The sequence below is a fragment of the Octodon degus genome, unplaced genomic scaffold, assembly GCF_000260255.1.
Source record: "Octodon degus isolate 3935 unplaced genomic scaffold, OctDeg1.0 scaffold00123, whole genome shotgun sequence".
NCBI lineage: Eukaryota > Metazoa > Chordata > Mammalia > Rodentia > Octodontidae > Octodon > Octodon degus.
This window is the reverse complement of record NW_004524699.1, coordinates 2,006,626-2,018,746: the sequence shown is the minus strand read 5'-3', so window position 1 is coordinate 2,018,746 and position 12,121 is coordinate 2,006,626. Positions and strand designations below refer to the sequence as shown.

Below are 12,121 nucleotides of genomic sequence, written 5' to 3'. Positions count from 1 at the left end.
CCGCGCAGCCCGGGGGGCGCCCTCTGCGGGCCCAGCCGCCGCCTGCACCCCGCACGCCGGCGAGACCCCGGCCGCGCAGCGCCCAGCGGGTACTCACAGACGGCGCCCAGCACCCCCGACAGGCGGCACAGCCAGCGGTACCACCACGTCATGCCCTCCTCCTGCGCGGGCGGCGCAGGGCCGGCCACCTCCCCCGCCCCGCCGGCGCCGCTCATAGCGCCCGGGCGCGGCCCCCGGCCCGCACAAAGAGCCAAGTTCGCCCCGCGCGCTGCCTTGTGGGAACGGGTACATTAGCATAGGGGGCGGGACTCGCAGGTCTAGCCGAGGGGGCCCGGGAGAGCGCAGGGCTCATTAGCATAGGGGGCGGGACTCGGAGGTCTAGCCGAGGGCGCCCGGGAGAGCGCTGGGCTCATTAGCATAGGGGGCGGGACTCGCAGGTCAATGCCCGAAGGTGGGGCCTTCCGGAGAGGTAGCCCGGGACTGGAGGGTGCCGCGCATAAGGGGCGGGGCGATGACCACCTAGCGGCGTGGAGGGCTGGGCTCATTAGCATAGGGGCAGGGTTGGTATCGGGCGGGGCTTCGCGGCGGCCCGCAGGTGTGCGGCAGGTGCCAGGTGCCCAGACCTCAGGAGCCACTCCGGGCTCCTGGATAGGAAGAAGACAAGATGGCCAAGTGCCTGCGCAGGCCAGGAAAATCCGACTACACTCAGAGAAATCCTGCCCTGAGGCAGGTTCCCTGTCAAGCCAGGTTTGGACAGATAGCAGGAAGAAACCACCAGTCAGGCCTCCTGCTTCCTTTATTGGCACCTGACGGGCTGGGAGCGGCCCTCCTCCGCCATCTCCACCTCCCACCCCTAGGTTTGCGCCCTGGAGACGACACTCAAGAAGAACCCCTAAGATCTGCTTAAGTTAGGGTGGGAACGCACTTCCAGGCCTGGCAGGACCCCTGACAGGCGCTCAGGAGGTGTCAGGTACCCTCCCTTCCCTTCTGCTGCTGGGAGAGACCGCTAAGGCAGGGGCCCCTCCAGCACCCGCGCGTGCAGGGTCCAGTAGCGGCCTCGCAGACCAGCATTCCCCTCCAGGAAGTCCTTGCTGAGCTCCATCTCAGCCTCGCTGCCCTCTGACTCCCAGTAGAGCGCCTGCTGCCCACGGAAGGTTGTGATCCTTGTGCTGTGGCTATCCCGGATCTGGGAAGAAAAGGGCAAACAGTCGGGATGGCGGCGCCCTCCTCACCACAGAGGGCCCTAGAGGGGACACAGAGGCCCGGCGACGCGTGTGTGTCTCCACCCGGGTGGGCTGTTCCACTCCCCCCGCCTCCCCTCGCAGGGCACACAATGCACGTCTATTGAGTAAGTAGGGGAAACTCTCCTCCCTGTTTTTTCAGCACTGTTTCTGACATGTGAGGTCTGAAGTAAACTGAAGGGGCCCCCTGAGCCCGGTCCCCCATCTCATCTCCAGGGCCAGCTGCCCAGAATCAGACTCAGCCCACATCTGTCCTGATCCAGGGTCCTCACTGAGATGGTGCTGCCGCCATTAGCCCCAGTGCCCACGTCGGTGGCCAGGATGTGGATGGCAATGCGGGCCTGCGGAGCCACGTTGATGAAGACCCTGCAGCTACCTGCAGTCCTCCCGTCTGGACTCAGTAGGGGGCGCACGATCTCACCTCGGGGTCCAAAGAGCTGCGTGTCACATTCTGCAGGGGGGAACAGATGGTAGACCAGGTTTGGGCCTGAGAGACACAGGAGCCCGGACAGCGGGGCAGCTCACAGCCAGGGACCATGAGGGAGGGGATGTGATGGCCCAGAAGTCACGTTCCAGGGCTCCCAGGCAGAACACTCTGCTTTTACCATGTCCTAGCTGAGGAACTCTAGAAAAAGACCCAAATGCCCCAAGCTTTGATCCCATCTCTGTAGGGGGACAGGAACGTGGCACGCACGGGAAGAGGAGCTTTTAGGGGGCATGGAGAAGTTACAGTGCACCAATACTTCACAGTGAACCTGGCAGAGGCTGGGCTCTGCAGCACAGCTGCTGCAAGCGCCAAGAGCCTGCCTGCCCTGCTTGTGTCCTTGCCTCCCTCTAGCCTGTGCGTGGTGAAGTCAGGACAGGAGAAGCAGCAGGAGCAGGGTCCACAGCACAGCTTCCTGCCGAGAGACCGGTGGTGCCAGGGCAGAGGGTGGCGCCTTATGCTTCTACTGCAGCCAACTTTCCCATGAGGCCTAGGAGACCCCAAAACCTTTGCAATTAGGTGGTAAAGCCAACTTTAGCCGCCTTGGGCTGCTGGGAGACCATGAGCCCCAGAGGCAACCAGAGGCTGCCCAAGATGCCATTCTCTGTCTGAGGAGGATGGGGCAGCGGGCACCTGTGCGTGGTGGGCATAGCCACACGCAGGGACATCAGGGCATGGGGGGCAGCGCACACAAGGATGCTGAAGGCCCTGAGGGACCTGAGCGCTGAGGGCAGGGACAGAAAACAGTGGCTGGAGAGATAGAGAAGGACATGGACCACTTCTCACACCCACCCCTCTGGCTGTGGGGCCTGGACAAGAAGGACCACAGCACCACCCCAGAAGCCCACCCCTACTGCATGCCTAGGCCAGCCCTGGCCAGCTCCCAGCCTGCCCTGCTGGTCGCCCCCGGGAAGCAGGCGTGAGCCCAGCCCCTGTGATACCTCTGTGGATGGCTCCCGGGGCAGGCCGGCTCTCGTACCGCAGCACCACTCCACCGCCGGGCCTCGCGCAGTGCTGTCTCACCACCAGGGTGTTGCTTCTGGAGCTGAAGGTCTTTCCAGCCAGATTCCCGCACAGCTTCCTCCAGGTGAGGCGGCCCCAGAGCAGCAGGGACTCCCCTAGGAGGTGGCTGGGGTGAGGCCCCGCCCAGCCCCACCCCCAGGAGGTGGCAGGGAGTGAGGCCCCCCCCCCACCCGCTGATCTGCAGCTGCGGCTCTGAGGCAGGCGGAGTTGAGACCCACGCCCGACCCCCCTCACTGGCTGTGGGACTCCAATTAGGGGGCATGTTACTGACTCTCCCTCAGCCTCAAAGTCCCTGTCTGTAAAGCAGGGGCAGTCAGGAGGTGCTGTGACAAAGTGTAGGAATGCACGGGGAGCGTCCTGTAGGAACAAGGCACCCTAGAGTGGCACTGACACCTGCCAGCCCCATAACTGTCAGCAGTGGGCCTAGATGTACCTGCGCTGCAGTTGAGGGAACTCTCAAGGACCTGGAGCATCACCACCTCACCCAGGGGCCTCCCGATGGCCACTACGCAGTCTGCCTGGCCGGAGCCTCGCATACTGATAGTTCCCGTGGGCTCCAGGTGCTGCCTGCCACAGGCACCTGCAAAGGAAACAACAGTGGGGTGAGCAGAGCTGTGGGGTCCCTATTAGTGCAGGCAGGGCTTTCCCTGCTGTGCAAGGAGGGCGTTGGGGCACCCCACGGGAGCCTCCCTGACTCTGGGAGGGGGCTGCATGGCCAGCCTGTCAGCCTCCAAGGACAGAGCAGCTTCCAGTGCTGCCAACCAAGGGGAGCCCTGGGTCCTCACGGGACTCTCCTGCCACCAGCCTCCCAAAGGAAAGAGCCAGGGAACCTAACTGGACTCTGCTGTGCTGTTCTGAGGCCCTGGAGGCTGAGAGCGTGGGGGGTCCGGCGTGCCCCAGGCTGGGGTCTGAGGCCACGTCAGAGTGGTGCCAGCAGCGGCAGCCGTGGTCCGGCCCGGAGTGGTAGCATCCTCGTGGGACGCCAGGCTGGGGGCTCCCTGCCCCGTACAGGGCCCGGCCCAGCAGCCCTGCACCGTGGCCGGCTTGGGCAAGTGGTAGCAGAAGCTGGCGGGTAGGGGTGCCTGGCCTTGGGGTCCGAGGCAGGTATCATGCCGGCGCTGGATGCCCTCCCCACAGGAGGCAGAACACTGCAGGGAGAGGGAAGGAGTCACAACTGATCTGCCATAGGCCAACGGGGACATGGGGGCAGGCGAGTGGGGTCGTGGGCCGTGCCTCCACTGTGCAGCTCAGGCCCTGAGGCTCCAGCTGCTGGGAGGCCAGCTGCAGGCCCAGCCTGGACCCTCCTCCCAGGGCGGCCAGGCCTCTCAGGCCGCACCCCCAGGGAGCCCAAGTGCTGACTGCTGCTCCTACCTCTGTCCAGGGGCTGACGTGCCACCAGTAGGCGCAGTCAGCGATGAAGCAGGGAACGCTTGCCTGTGGCCGCACCAAAGCTGCACAGGACGCCTCGTCCACCTCAGCATCCTGGCCCCAGGCCGGCCGCACGCAGGCCACCACACGTGTCGCAGTGCCGAGGCCACAGCTGGTGGAGCATGGGCCCAGGGACAGGACCTTCCACCTGCAGAGACAAAAATGTGGGCTCCACCCTGGCTCCTTCAGCACAGGCTCGGGGGTGGGTGAAGGGAAACTCGGACCAACTCCCTGCCAGTCTCGGCCTCCCTGGACAAGGATCAGTTCTTGAGGGCTCCACAGGAAGAGGCCCTCTTGCTGCCAGACACCTGTTCCCCCACGAAGTGCTGGCTGACAACACACAGGTAGGAAACCCCAGGGTGACAGAAGTGGCACCATACCCCACAGGGGCCGGAGGCAAAGTTCGTGCAACCAGGCCTGCCAGCTCACTTCGAATCACTCAACAAAGAGCAGCGGACATCGTTCAGAGCCCCGATGGGAATCCCAGTGGCCCACACCGCAGCCCAGGGTCTTAGCTCACAGCCTGTGACACTGCCCCTCACTGCTGTGTCTTCCGAGGGCACAGGGTGACAGCAGGGGCCAGTGTGCTCCGGGCACCCCTGGGCGCAGGGAGTGCTATGCAGCCCTCTGTGGTGGAGCCTGTTCTGTGCACCGTGAGAACAGCAGTGGCTCCCCCCCCACGCCCTGCCCAGGGACCCCTAGAGCCTCTTGGTGCTGCCTCACGCCTGTAATCCCAGCACTCTGGGAGGCTGAGGCAGGGGGACTTCCAAATTCAAGTCTAACCTGGGCAATTAACTCATCAATTTAGTGAGACTCTGTCTCAAAATAAAATGTAAAGCAAGGACGAGAGTGTAACTCGGTGCGCAAGTCCTGAGTTCAATCCTCAGTATAGCAAAAAAAAAAAATCAGAAGTCGCCATTGTGCACTGGTCAGGCAGAGCCTCGCTTCCCAGCCAAGCCTCAAGCCCTGGAGGAGGAAGTGTAGAACCCATGTCAAGACATCCCTGAAGGGCTACAGGACAGCCAGAGTGGCTGCAGCACCCCCAAAGGGCGGCCAGACCAGCTCCGACTATCCAGGATCCTTAGCATGAGGAGGGCAGCAGGATACGCTCTAAGGATGCTGGAGGGACCATAGCCAGGGATGGGAGACGACAGCCTAGAGGAGGTAGCTTCCAACACACGAGGCGCCCTCTGGTGGTGGCTCTGTGGCCCATCCCCGCAGGGGCCACTGACCCCACCCTTTCCCACCTGCAGAGCTGGCGCCCCACAAATGCACCCTTCACAGCATGGGGATCTCACCTTCCAAGCCCAGTGTCCTGTGTCCTGTGCACTCTATAACCCCAGGTGTCTGCCAGGTGTCACTGCGTACCAGAAGCCCTGGGAAGTCCTTCCCTGAGCACCCCCTTTCAGTCCCCCCCCCGTGACTCTGCTCAGGGGACAGAGCACTCAGAATAACCAGGGGCCACGGATAGGTGGTATGTGGCTATCTGGGGCAGTGGGACCCTGCGAGGTTCTGGCATCAGGGATCCCACAGCTCTGCTGCGCTGCATGGAGCTGTGACCCTGTCTGTCCCAGCCCCGGTGCAGCATCCCTTCCCCTTGGGCGTCGGGAGGGCTGGCACATTCACCCTTCTTGTTTGCTGGCTCCAGAGCAGCTCTTGGGCATGGCAGATTCGCGTGAAGAGTGGGCAAGGAGGAAATGCACCGGCGGCCTGGCACCCACAGCACCTGGGCCCTTCGTGGGCTTGGCATGCAGGGTGGCCTCCTCAGGCCCCGCAGCCTGCACACTGAGGCTCAGAAGGGGTGGACAGAGCTGGGTGCAAACTAGGGCTGCCTGGCCCTGGGCGAGGCCTCACCTGGCCGGACAGGGCTCCAGGCTACAATCCTGGAAGGGGCCGGGCCGGGCTGCTGGCCAGCACTCTGAGTGAGGCAGGGGGACAGGCCCGCCGTGCTCCCGTCTCACGCAGCGCACGGCCAGGGGCACCCGCCCCCCTCCGCAGGTCACTGGACATGGTGCCAAGGCCCGGGCCTCCCACCTGCGGGAGAGAGGCCAGAGTGCTCCAGGACACACGCCGCCCCCCACCAGGTTCCCGCCCAGCCACTGCAGTCTCCCTGCCCTACTCACTGAGCAGGGCACGGGCCGGCCTGGCACACTTCCCACCGGCTCGCAGGCCGGCTGGCCACATCACACAACGTCTCCTGGACAGGCGTCTGGAGGACCGAGTCCACGCACTGGAAGCGTAGCCCCATCAGTCCTGCAGGGAGGAAGCAGGGGCCCCCTCAACCTGAGAGGTGGCTCAGCAGGGAACACAGGACATGGCTCCCCAGACAGCTCTAGTGAACAAGACCCAGGGAGCCTGAGGCCTAGCTCTGCCGCTTACTGGCTGTGTGGCCTTGGGTAAGTAACTTAGCCTCTCTGAGCCTTGGGTGTTTCATGGTACACTATCTACTTGCACAGTTGATTAAAAAGATGTAAAAGGGAACGTACAAAGTGCCTGATAAGGGCTTCCCTGGCAAGCGCAAGGGCCGAAGTTCAATCCCTGGTTCCACACACACACACAAAAAAAAAGTGCCTGGCGCACAGTAGGTGCTCCTGAAATGTTGCGTACGGAAAGACGAGGTAAGAGTCGCTGGAGAGCGTCTCTTCCTAGGGCTGGTTTCCTCCATCGCTCCCTGAGGAGCAGGCCGGGTGGTCGCAGCTGGGGACCCGCTGAGGTTGGATAGCGCGCTGCTAGGGCTGTAGGGCACGGTGCGCTCCTCGCAGCCTTCGAGATGGCTGCCTCGGAACTAAAGCTTTTAAAACCCCAGCAATGGCAAACATTGGGTGAGGAGAGGGAGACCCTGAACCTGTGACCCCTTGGTTGGGAGGACCGAACACGCTACCATGCAAAGAGGTAGGGTTCTCCCAACAAACACATAGAATGACCTCAGCACTCGGCAGGCCCCCCACTCCTGGGAGACACTCAGAAGGAGCGACAGCGGGGCCTCTGGGAAGGATGTGCAGCCACTGTGGGGCTCCCCCAATCTGAGGGCCCTGGAGAGGTCAGAGCCACGCAGGCAGGAAGTAGAACACAGGTGGCCAGGGGCTGTGGACGGGAACTGGGCGTTGGTGGGCACAGGCGTTCAGTTTGGATTGGCCGGAGATTTCTGGGGCTGGAGGGACAAATGGCAGAGGCACCTGCGGGCAGGCAACGTGAGTGTGCTTGGCACAGAGCGGAGGAGCAGGTCGGGGTACACCTAGGCGTCTTCCACCACGACCAGAAACAAGCACCAGAGACCCTGCGTGACTTTGCTTCCCTGTGTCGCTGGTCGGCGTGGACCGTCTCTTGCACCTCTGCTAGCTATAAGGGACACTGGTCAGTGCCAGTCTTTCTGGGTGTTACTGTCTCTCCCAAACTTTCACCCACTCAGTGAACCCCGAGAGTAGCTGGGGCACCTGGCTGAAGTCCCCTTTCTGTGCCCTGTCTCCATGTGGCTCAGGTGTCCTGGGGCTACTGCAAAGGCTTCCTGGGTCAAAGACAGAATACAGGGAGGTAAGAAAGCTGAGGGCCATACTGGCAGCTGGGAGCATCACTGGGACCCTCACCTTGCCCACAGGAGGTGGAGCACAGCCCCCGCACAGGCGTCCACACATGTTCGGCTGGAGCCTCCTCCTCTGGAGCCGTGGCATGCAGCTGCGGGGCGTTGAGGGTGGGTCCAGGACTCCTAACCTTCTCAGGAGACACAGGCGGCCCCTGCTCCTCCTGGGAGACCCACCCCCACCCCCAGCCCGCACCACCACCATGCCCGTGCATGTGCCAACCTTCGCCTCTGCAAGCTCCTCAGTGGTGCGAGGGTCCTCTGTGGTGTTGACCAAGAGCTGGGGAAACCAGGGGGTTCGTGAGCATGCCCGGCCTGGAGCTCTGTGGGCCGTGAGGGGCCACAGCCGGCCAGCTGCTGGCCTGAATGCAAGGCCCTCAGGCTTGGGAACCTGGATACTAGCTGGAGCAGGCAGCAGGGCCTCTGCTTCTCAGCCTGGCAACCCTTTCCAGAGGCTCTGTTTACCCTGTGGCCCAGAAGCACCTGCAGCAGACCGTGCTCCCGCTCTGGCTTGAAGGACAGTAGTCTCCACATGCTCCCAGCCATGCAGGACCCAGGAACCCTGGCCACCCTCTGCAGCCCACTCACCTGAGCCCAGGCCGGAGGACACGCTGTCTTGACACAGGGCTCTCCAGCAGGCAGCATCTCATGTGTGGCATCAGGTCCTGCAGTCGCTGATGAGCCCGGACCACCTGCCCCCTGGGCACACGCCACACTGGGTGAGGCCAGGCCGGCTCCACAGGCTGCTGCCGTGTACAGGTCAGGCTCCGACAGCTCCTGCCTGGGGACAGCACAGGACCTCGTCAGCCTGCCCTGCACCTGACTGCAACGCAGCTCAGCCGGGACGGGTCCCCTGATCTAGGAGCCAAGCATAAGGGCTTTCCCTAGAGTGCTTGCTGGGTCAGCCGACAGCTCCCCCAACCAGTGCCTCCCAGCTCCCAGCAGTGAGAAGCCCCATGCTGCACCAGCGGCCGGGGTGCAGGGAGCCAGCCCACTCCCCCTGCCTTCCGCCCCAAGCCTGAGGCAGACCCCTGACCAAAGGATGGAAAAGGGCAGGGACCAGAGGAATTGTGGCCCTGGGCTCAAGGACGGCCAGCAGGCTCGGGCTGGAGGACTCAGCAGCAGCCACACAGGCAGAGACCAGGAGCAGGGTCGAGGAAGGGACTCCGCGCCTCTGTGAGCAGGGCCCTCGCCCATTTCGAGGCAGAGTCTGGAGGATCACACCTCCTGGCAGCGAGGGCTTCTGAAGCTGCACCACTGCCAGTCACTCTCATGGAGCCCTGCCAGGGGCCTGGAGGTGAGGGGACCCCAGAACAGAGCTCTACAGGGAGGCCCCTCGACTCCACCACCACCTGCCTGGGAAGGGCTGGCCATTGCAGGCCTCCACGGTAGCTGGCTGCGGGGCCACTGCTCCGCACCAGGCCAGGCACAGCAACCTCAGAAGGCACCCCACACACAGGACATGGGCCACCCCACAGGCCTTGCCTACAGGAAAGCACTGTGTGGACCAAAGCTACCAGCTGAGAAGAGAGGGACACAGTGGCAGCCCTGGGCTGGGCACTGGGCTTCCCGGAGGACAGAGGCAAGGCAGCAGAGCGATGCGCCTCCCTGGCCTGCATCAGGCCTGTCTCAGATGTCCCCAGCTGCCCTTTTGAGAGGGCTGGCCTGTAGCACAGCCTGATGCCACCACCACCCCCTGCCCAGTGACAGGTGTACAGCAGGGACTGCTGTTCCCATCAGGGACAGCCTTGTCCCTAGCAGTGTGTGACTGCTAACTGCCCCAGCAAGGCTGGTGCAGGCCAGTGCTGGCCCCAGGGCCCCAAGCCTCCCCTGCAACCTCTTAGGGCCTTGCTGCCCAGAGAAGGTGGCAGTAGGTGTGGTCACAGAGGGCAGACACTATCAATGTGTCTGTCCTGAATCTCAGTCCCCCACCTGCAAAATGGGGGCACCCATGGAGCCCACAGCTAGGCTGACCTCAGTGCTAACCAAGGGCACACAGAGCCACATGCATAGGCCACGTGGGTCCTTGAGCCCAGCACTCACCGCGGAGGGCAAGGCGCAGGGACACAGGGTTCTGGCCAGGTGGGGGGTTTGGGGCTCCCTCGACAGCAGCTGGCCTCCATCCACACATTCTGGGCCTGGTCCAGGCAGCTGTAGGACACCCAGCGCACCCCTGCGAGGGCAGAGCCAGGACTCAGCCCCCTCTGGGCAGGGGCCAGCAGGAGGCTCTGGGCAACCCTCTCCTGGGCCTCACCTGCCCCACAGCTCACCGAGCAGGACCCACGCTCCTCAGCCCACACGCACGCTGCTTGCTGCTTGGACTGGAAGTAGGTGAAAGTGATGTCCGGGCGGGCGAGGGCTCCATACTCCTCGCCATATCGCCTGTACACCTGCACGGGGAGACCCTGTTCTGCGGGTGCCCTGGGCCACTGGCACAGCCACCAGCTCCCAAGATCCCTGGCACAGTTCATTCCTTAGTCCCACGTGGCTAGGCTCTGTGGACAGCATAGCGTATAGGGCCCAGGCAGCGCTTCCAGGGAGCAGGTCTAGAGGAATGTGGAGCAGGGTTCCCAGGCTTTCTGGGGTGGGGACAGGCTGTAGTGGAGCCTCCAGTAGGGGTTGCCCAGGCCAGCATACAGGTGAGCCCAGTGCCCTGGGAGCTTCCACAGTGAGAGCTCGGCCAAGGGCAGCAGGAAGGGACAGGATCTCAGAGAGCTGGTGGCCACCTGCTGACCTGCTCGGCCTGCAGAACTGGAAGGACTTCACCAAGGTATCTGGGCCCATTTGCATTTGCAAAAGGCACTGAGCCCAAGACGGGAGCCCGGCTGGAAGCAGAGCCCACAGCACACAGCACCGTCAGCCCCTGCCACCTCTGTGCCCACATCTGGCCACCCCATAGCAAGCTCAGGATCCGGGGCCCACAAGTGCCAACCCACAGCACTGACAGAGTGTGGTGCCCAGATGCTGGAGGAGCTGCTTGACAGCAGGCACCAGAGCCTGACACTTCTGGGAAGCAGCAGAGCAGGAGGGCACTGCCACGCCAGGGCCAGTCCAGCCAGAACCCCAGGGTTCTCTAGGCAGCCTGAGCGACATGCTGACTTTGGGCCTGGCCAGCCACACGGGTCACACACGGGAGCACGAGGTAGGAGGACAGCCACAGTGAGCCTTCCTGGGTGCTCACAGACCTTGACCAAAGAGGCAGGAGGAGCCGATGTCCCACCCTGAGCTTCTTCTGCACCACGGCCCACTGCCCTGCTGGGCCCCACTGCCCTCTCCTGGGAGCTGCATGCACAGACCCCTGCCCACTAGAGCTCCGCCCCCAGGGCATGTAAGATGCTCAGCCCAGGGCCCCACACCTGGCAGGTCCCCTGGGTGGCCCAGGCACAAGTGAGCGAGTAAGTGAGCGGGTGAGGGACAAAAGAACGAGGCCCACACTGGCTGCCCTGCCTCTGAGGACCTGGATCTCCACGGCTTCTTGGACGGCTCCCTGGAGACGGATCTCCTCACGGAGGGGCAGCTGGTCCTCAGCGAGGGCCACTCTGTACTCCACACGGCTATCCTCCAGGGGGGAGGGGTGGGTGGTGCTGGGTGCAATGCCAGCTTCCCCAGCCACAACATAGCGTCCTTGGATCCTCACCGCTGTCCAAGATAAGGGGACTGTCAGCCCTGGGGTCCCCAGCTCTGCCTGGTAGAGCTGGTCTTCCTAGCCCCTCCCTCCACATGCACCCCTCTGCTGTGTGCACCCCCACCTAGGAAGTCTTCCCTAGAGCCTCCTATCACGCCCCATTTGGGTCCTACTCTGGTCACACCCTCTGTCCCTTCCTAGTGCCTCCACACACAGAAAACCACCTGTGCTCAGGGGCTGCAGCCCCAGGGCAAACACCCTTTCAAGGCTCAGAGGGCAGGTGAAGGAGTGCACAGGAACTGACGGCCCCTGTGGCCCTGGACGGTGCAGGTGTGGCCTTACCCAGAGAGACCTCTGGCCTCTGCCTGCCCCTAGCCCAGACAGGAGGCACAGTCTCAAGAAACTGCGGGACTGGCCACACCAGAGAGACCAGCTGCATGACTTGGGTGGCACCCAGGGCCCCCCGGAGAAAGGCCACCCCAAATATCCCTGTCCATTAATCACCCTCTGGAATGAAGCCCACCAGAAACACAAGGCCAGGGAGCTTCCCAGGTTGCCTTGCTTTGTGCGAAAATCACCCCTCAATGTGAGAAGAGGGGGCCGGGGAGATGGCTCAGTAGAATAAGCGCTTCCCTGGCAAGCGCAAGGGCCTGAGTTCAATCCCCGGTTTCGCAAAAGAGAGAGAGAGAGAGAGAGAGAGAGAGAGAGAGAGAGAGAGAGAGAGAGATCTATCAATGCAAGAA

General features: G+C 63.3%; 2 protein-coding genes across 6 annotated transcripts in view; both read right to left on the bottom strand.

Moving 5' to 3' along the window:
• Cacfd1 (calcium channel flower domain containing 1) overlaps positions 1–243 on the bottom strand; it is a 6,803-nt gene extending 6,560 nt beyond the window's left edge. The window contains exon 1 of the mRNA XM_004640401.2: positions 98–243. Within this exon, the coding sequence (XP_004640458.1) occupies positions 98–215 (118 nt within the window). The 5' untranslated portion in view covers positions 216–243. The remainder of the gene's footprint in view (positions 1–97) is intronic.
• Positions 244–621: 378 nt separating this feature from the next.
• The window catches only part of Adamts13 (ADAM metallopeptidase with thrombospondin type 1 motif 13), a 24,523-nt gene continuing 13,023 nt past the window's right edge, over positions 622–12,121 (bottom strand). Inside the window, exons 18-31 of one of the 5 annotated variants that reach the window (XM_023700400.1) lie at positions 11,211–11,392; positions 10,008–10,143; positions 9,797–9,926; positions 8,342–8,534; positions 7,977–8,033; positions 7,761–7,884; positions 6,300–6,429; positions 6,031–6,210; positions 4,120–4,324; positions 3,584–3,896; positions 3,182–3,328; positions 2,667–2,843; positions 1,514–1,692; positions 622–1,186 (exon numbers count right to left, since the gene is read on the bottom strand). In XM_023700400.1, the coding sequence (XP_023556168.1) occupies positions 1,007–1,186; positions 1,514–1,692; positions 2,667–2,843; positions 3,182–3,328; positions 3,584–3,896; positions 4,120–4,324; positions 6,031–6,210; positions 6,300–6,429; positions 7,761–7,884; positions 7,977–8,033; positions 8,342–8,534; positions 9,797–9,926; positions 10,008–10,143; positions 11,211–11,392 (2,333 nt within the window). In that variant the 3' untranslated portion in view covers positions 622–1,006. Of the gene's footprint in view, positions 1,187–1,513; positions 1,693–2,666; positions 2,844–3,181; positions 3,329–3,583; positions 3,897–4,119; positions 4,325–6,030; positions 6,211–6,299; positions 6,430–7,760; positions 7,885–7,976; positions 8,034–8,341; positions 8,535–9,796; positions 9,927–10,007; positions 10,144–11,210; positions 11,393–12,121 lie in introns of those variants that run through there. The other 4 variants (XM_023700398.1, XM_023700399.1, XM_023700401.1 and 1 more) reach the window with 4 other exon arrangements.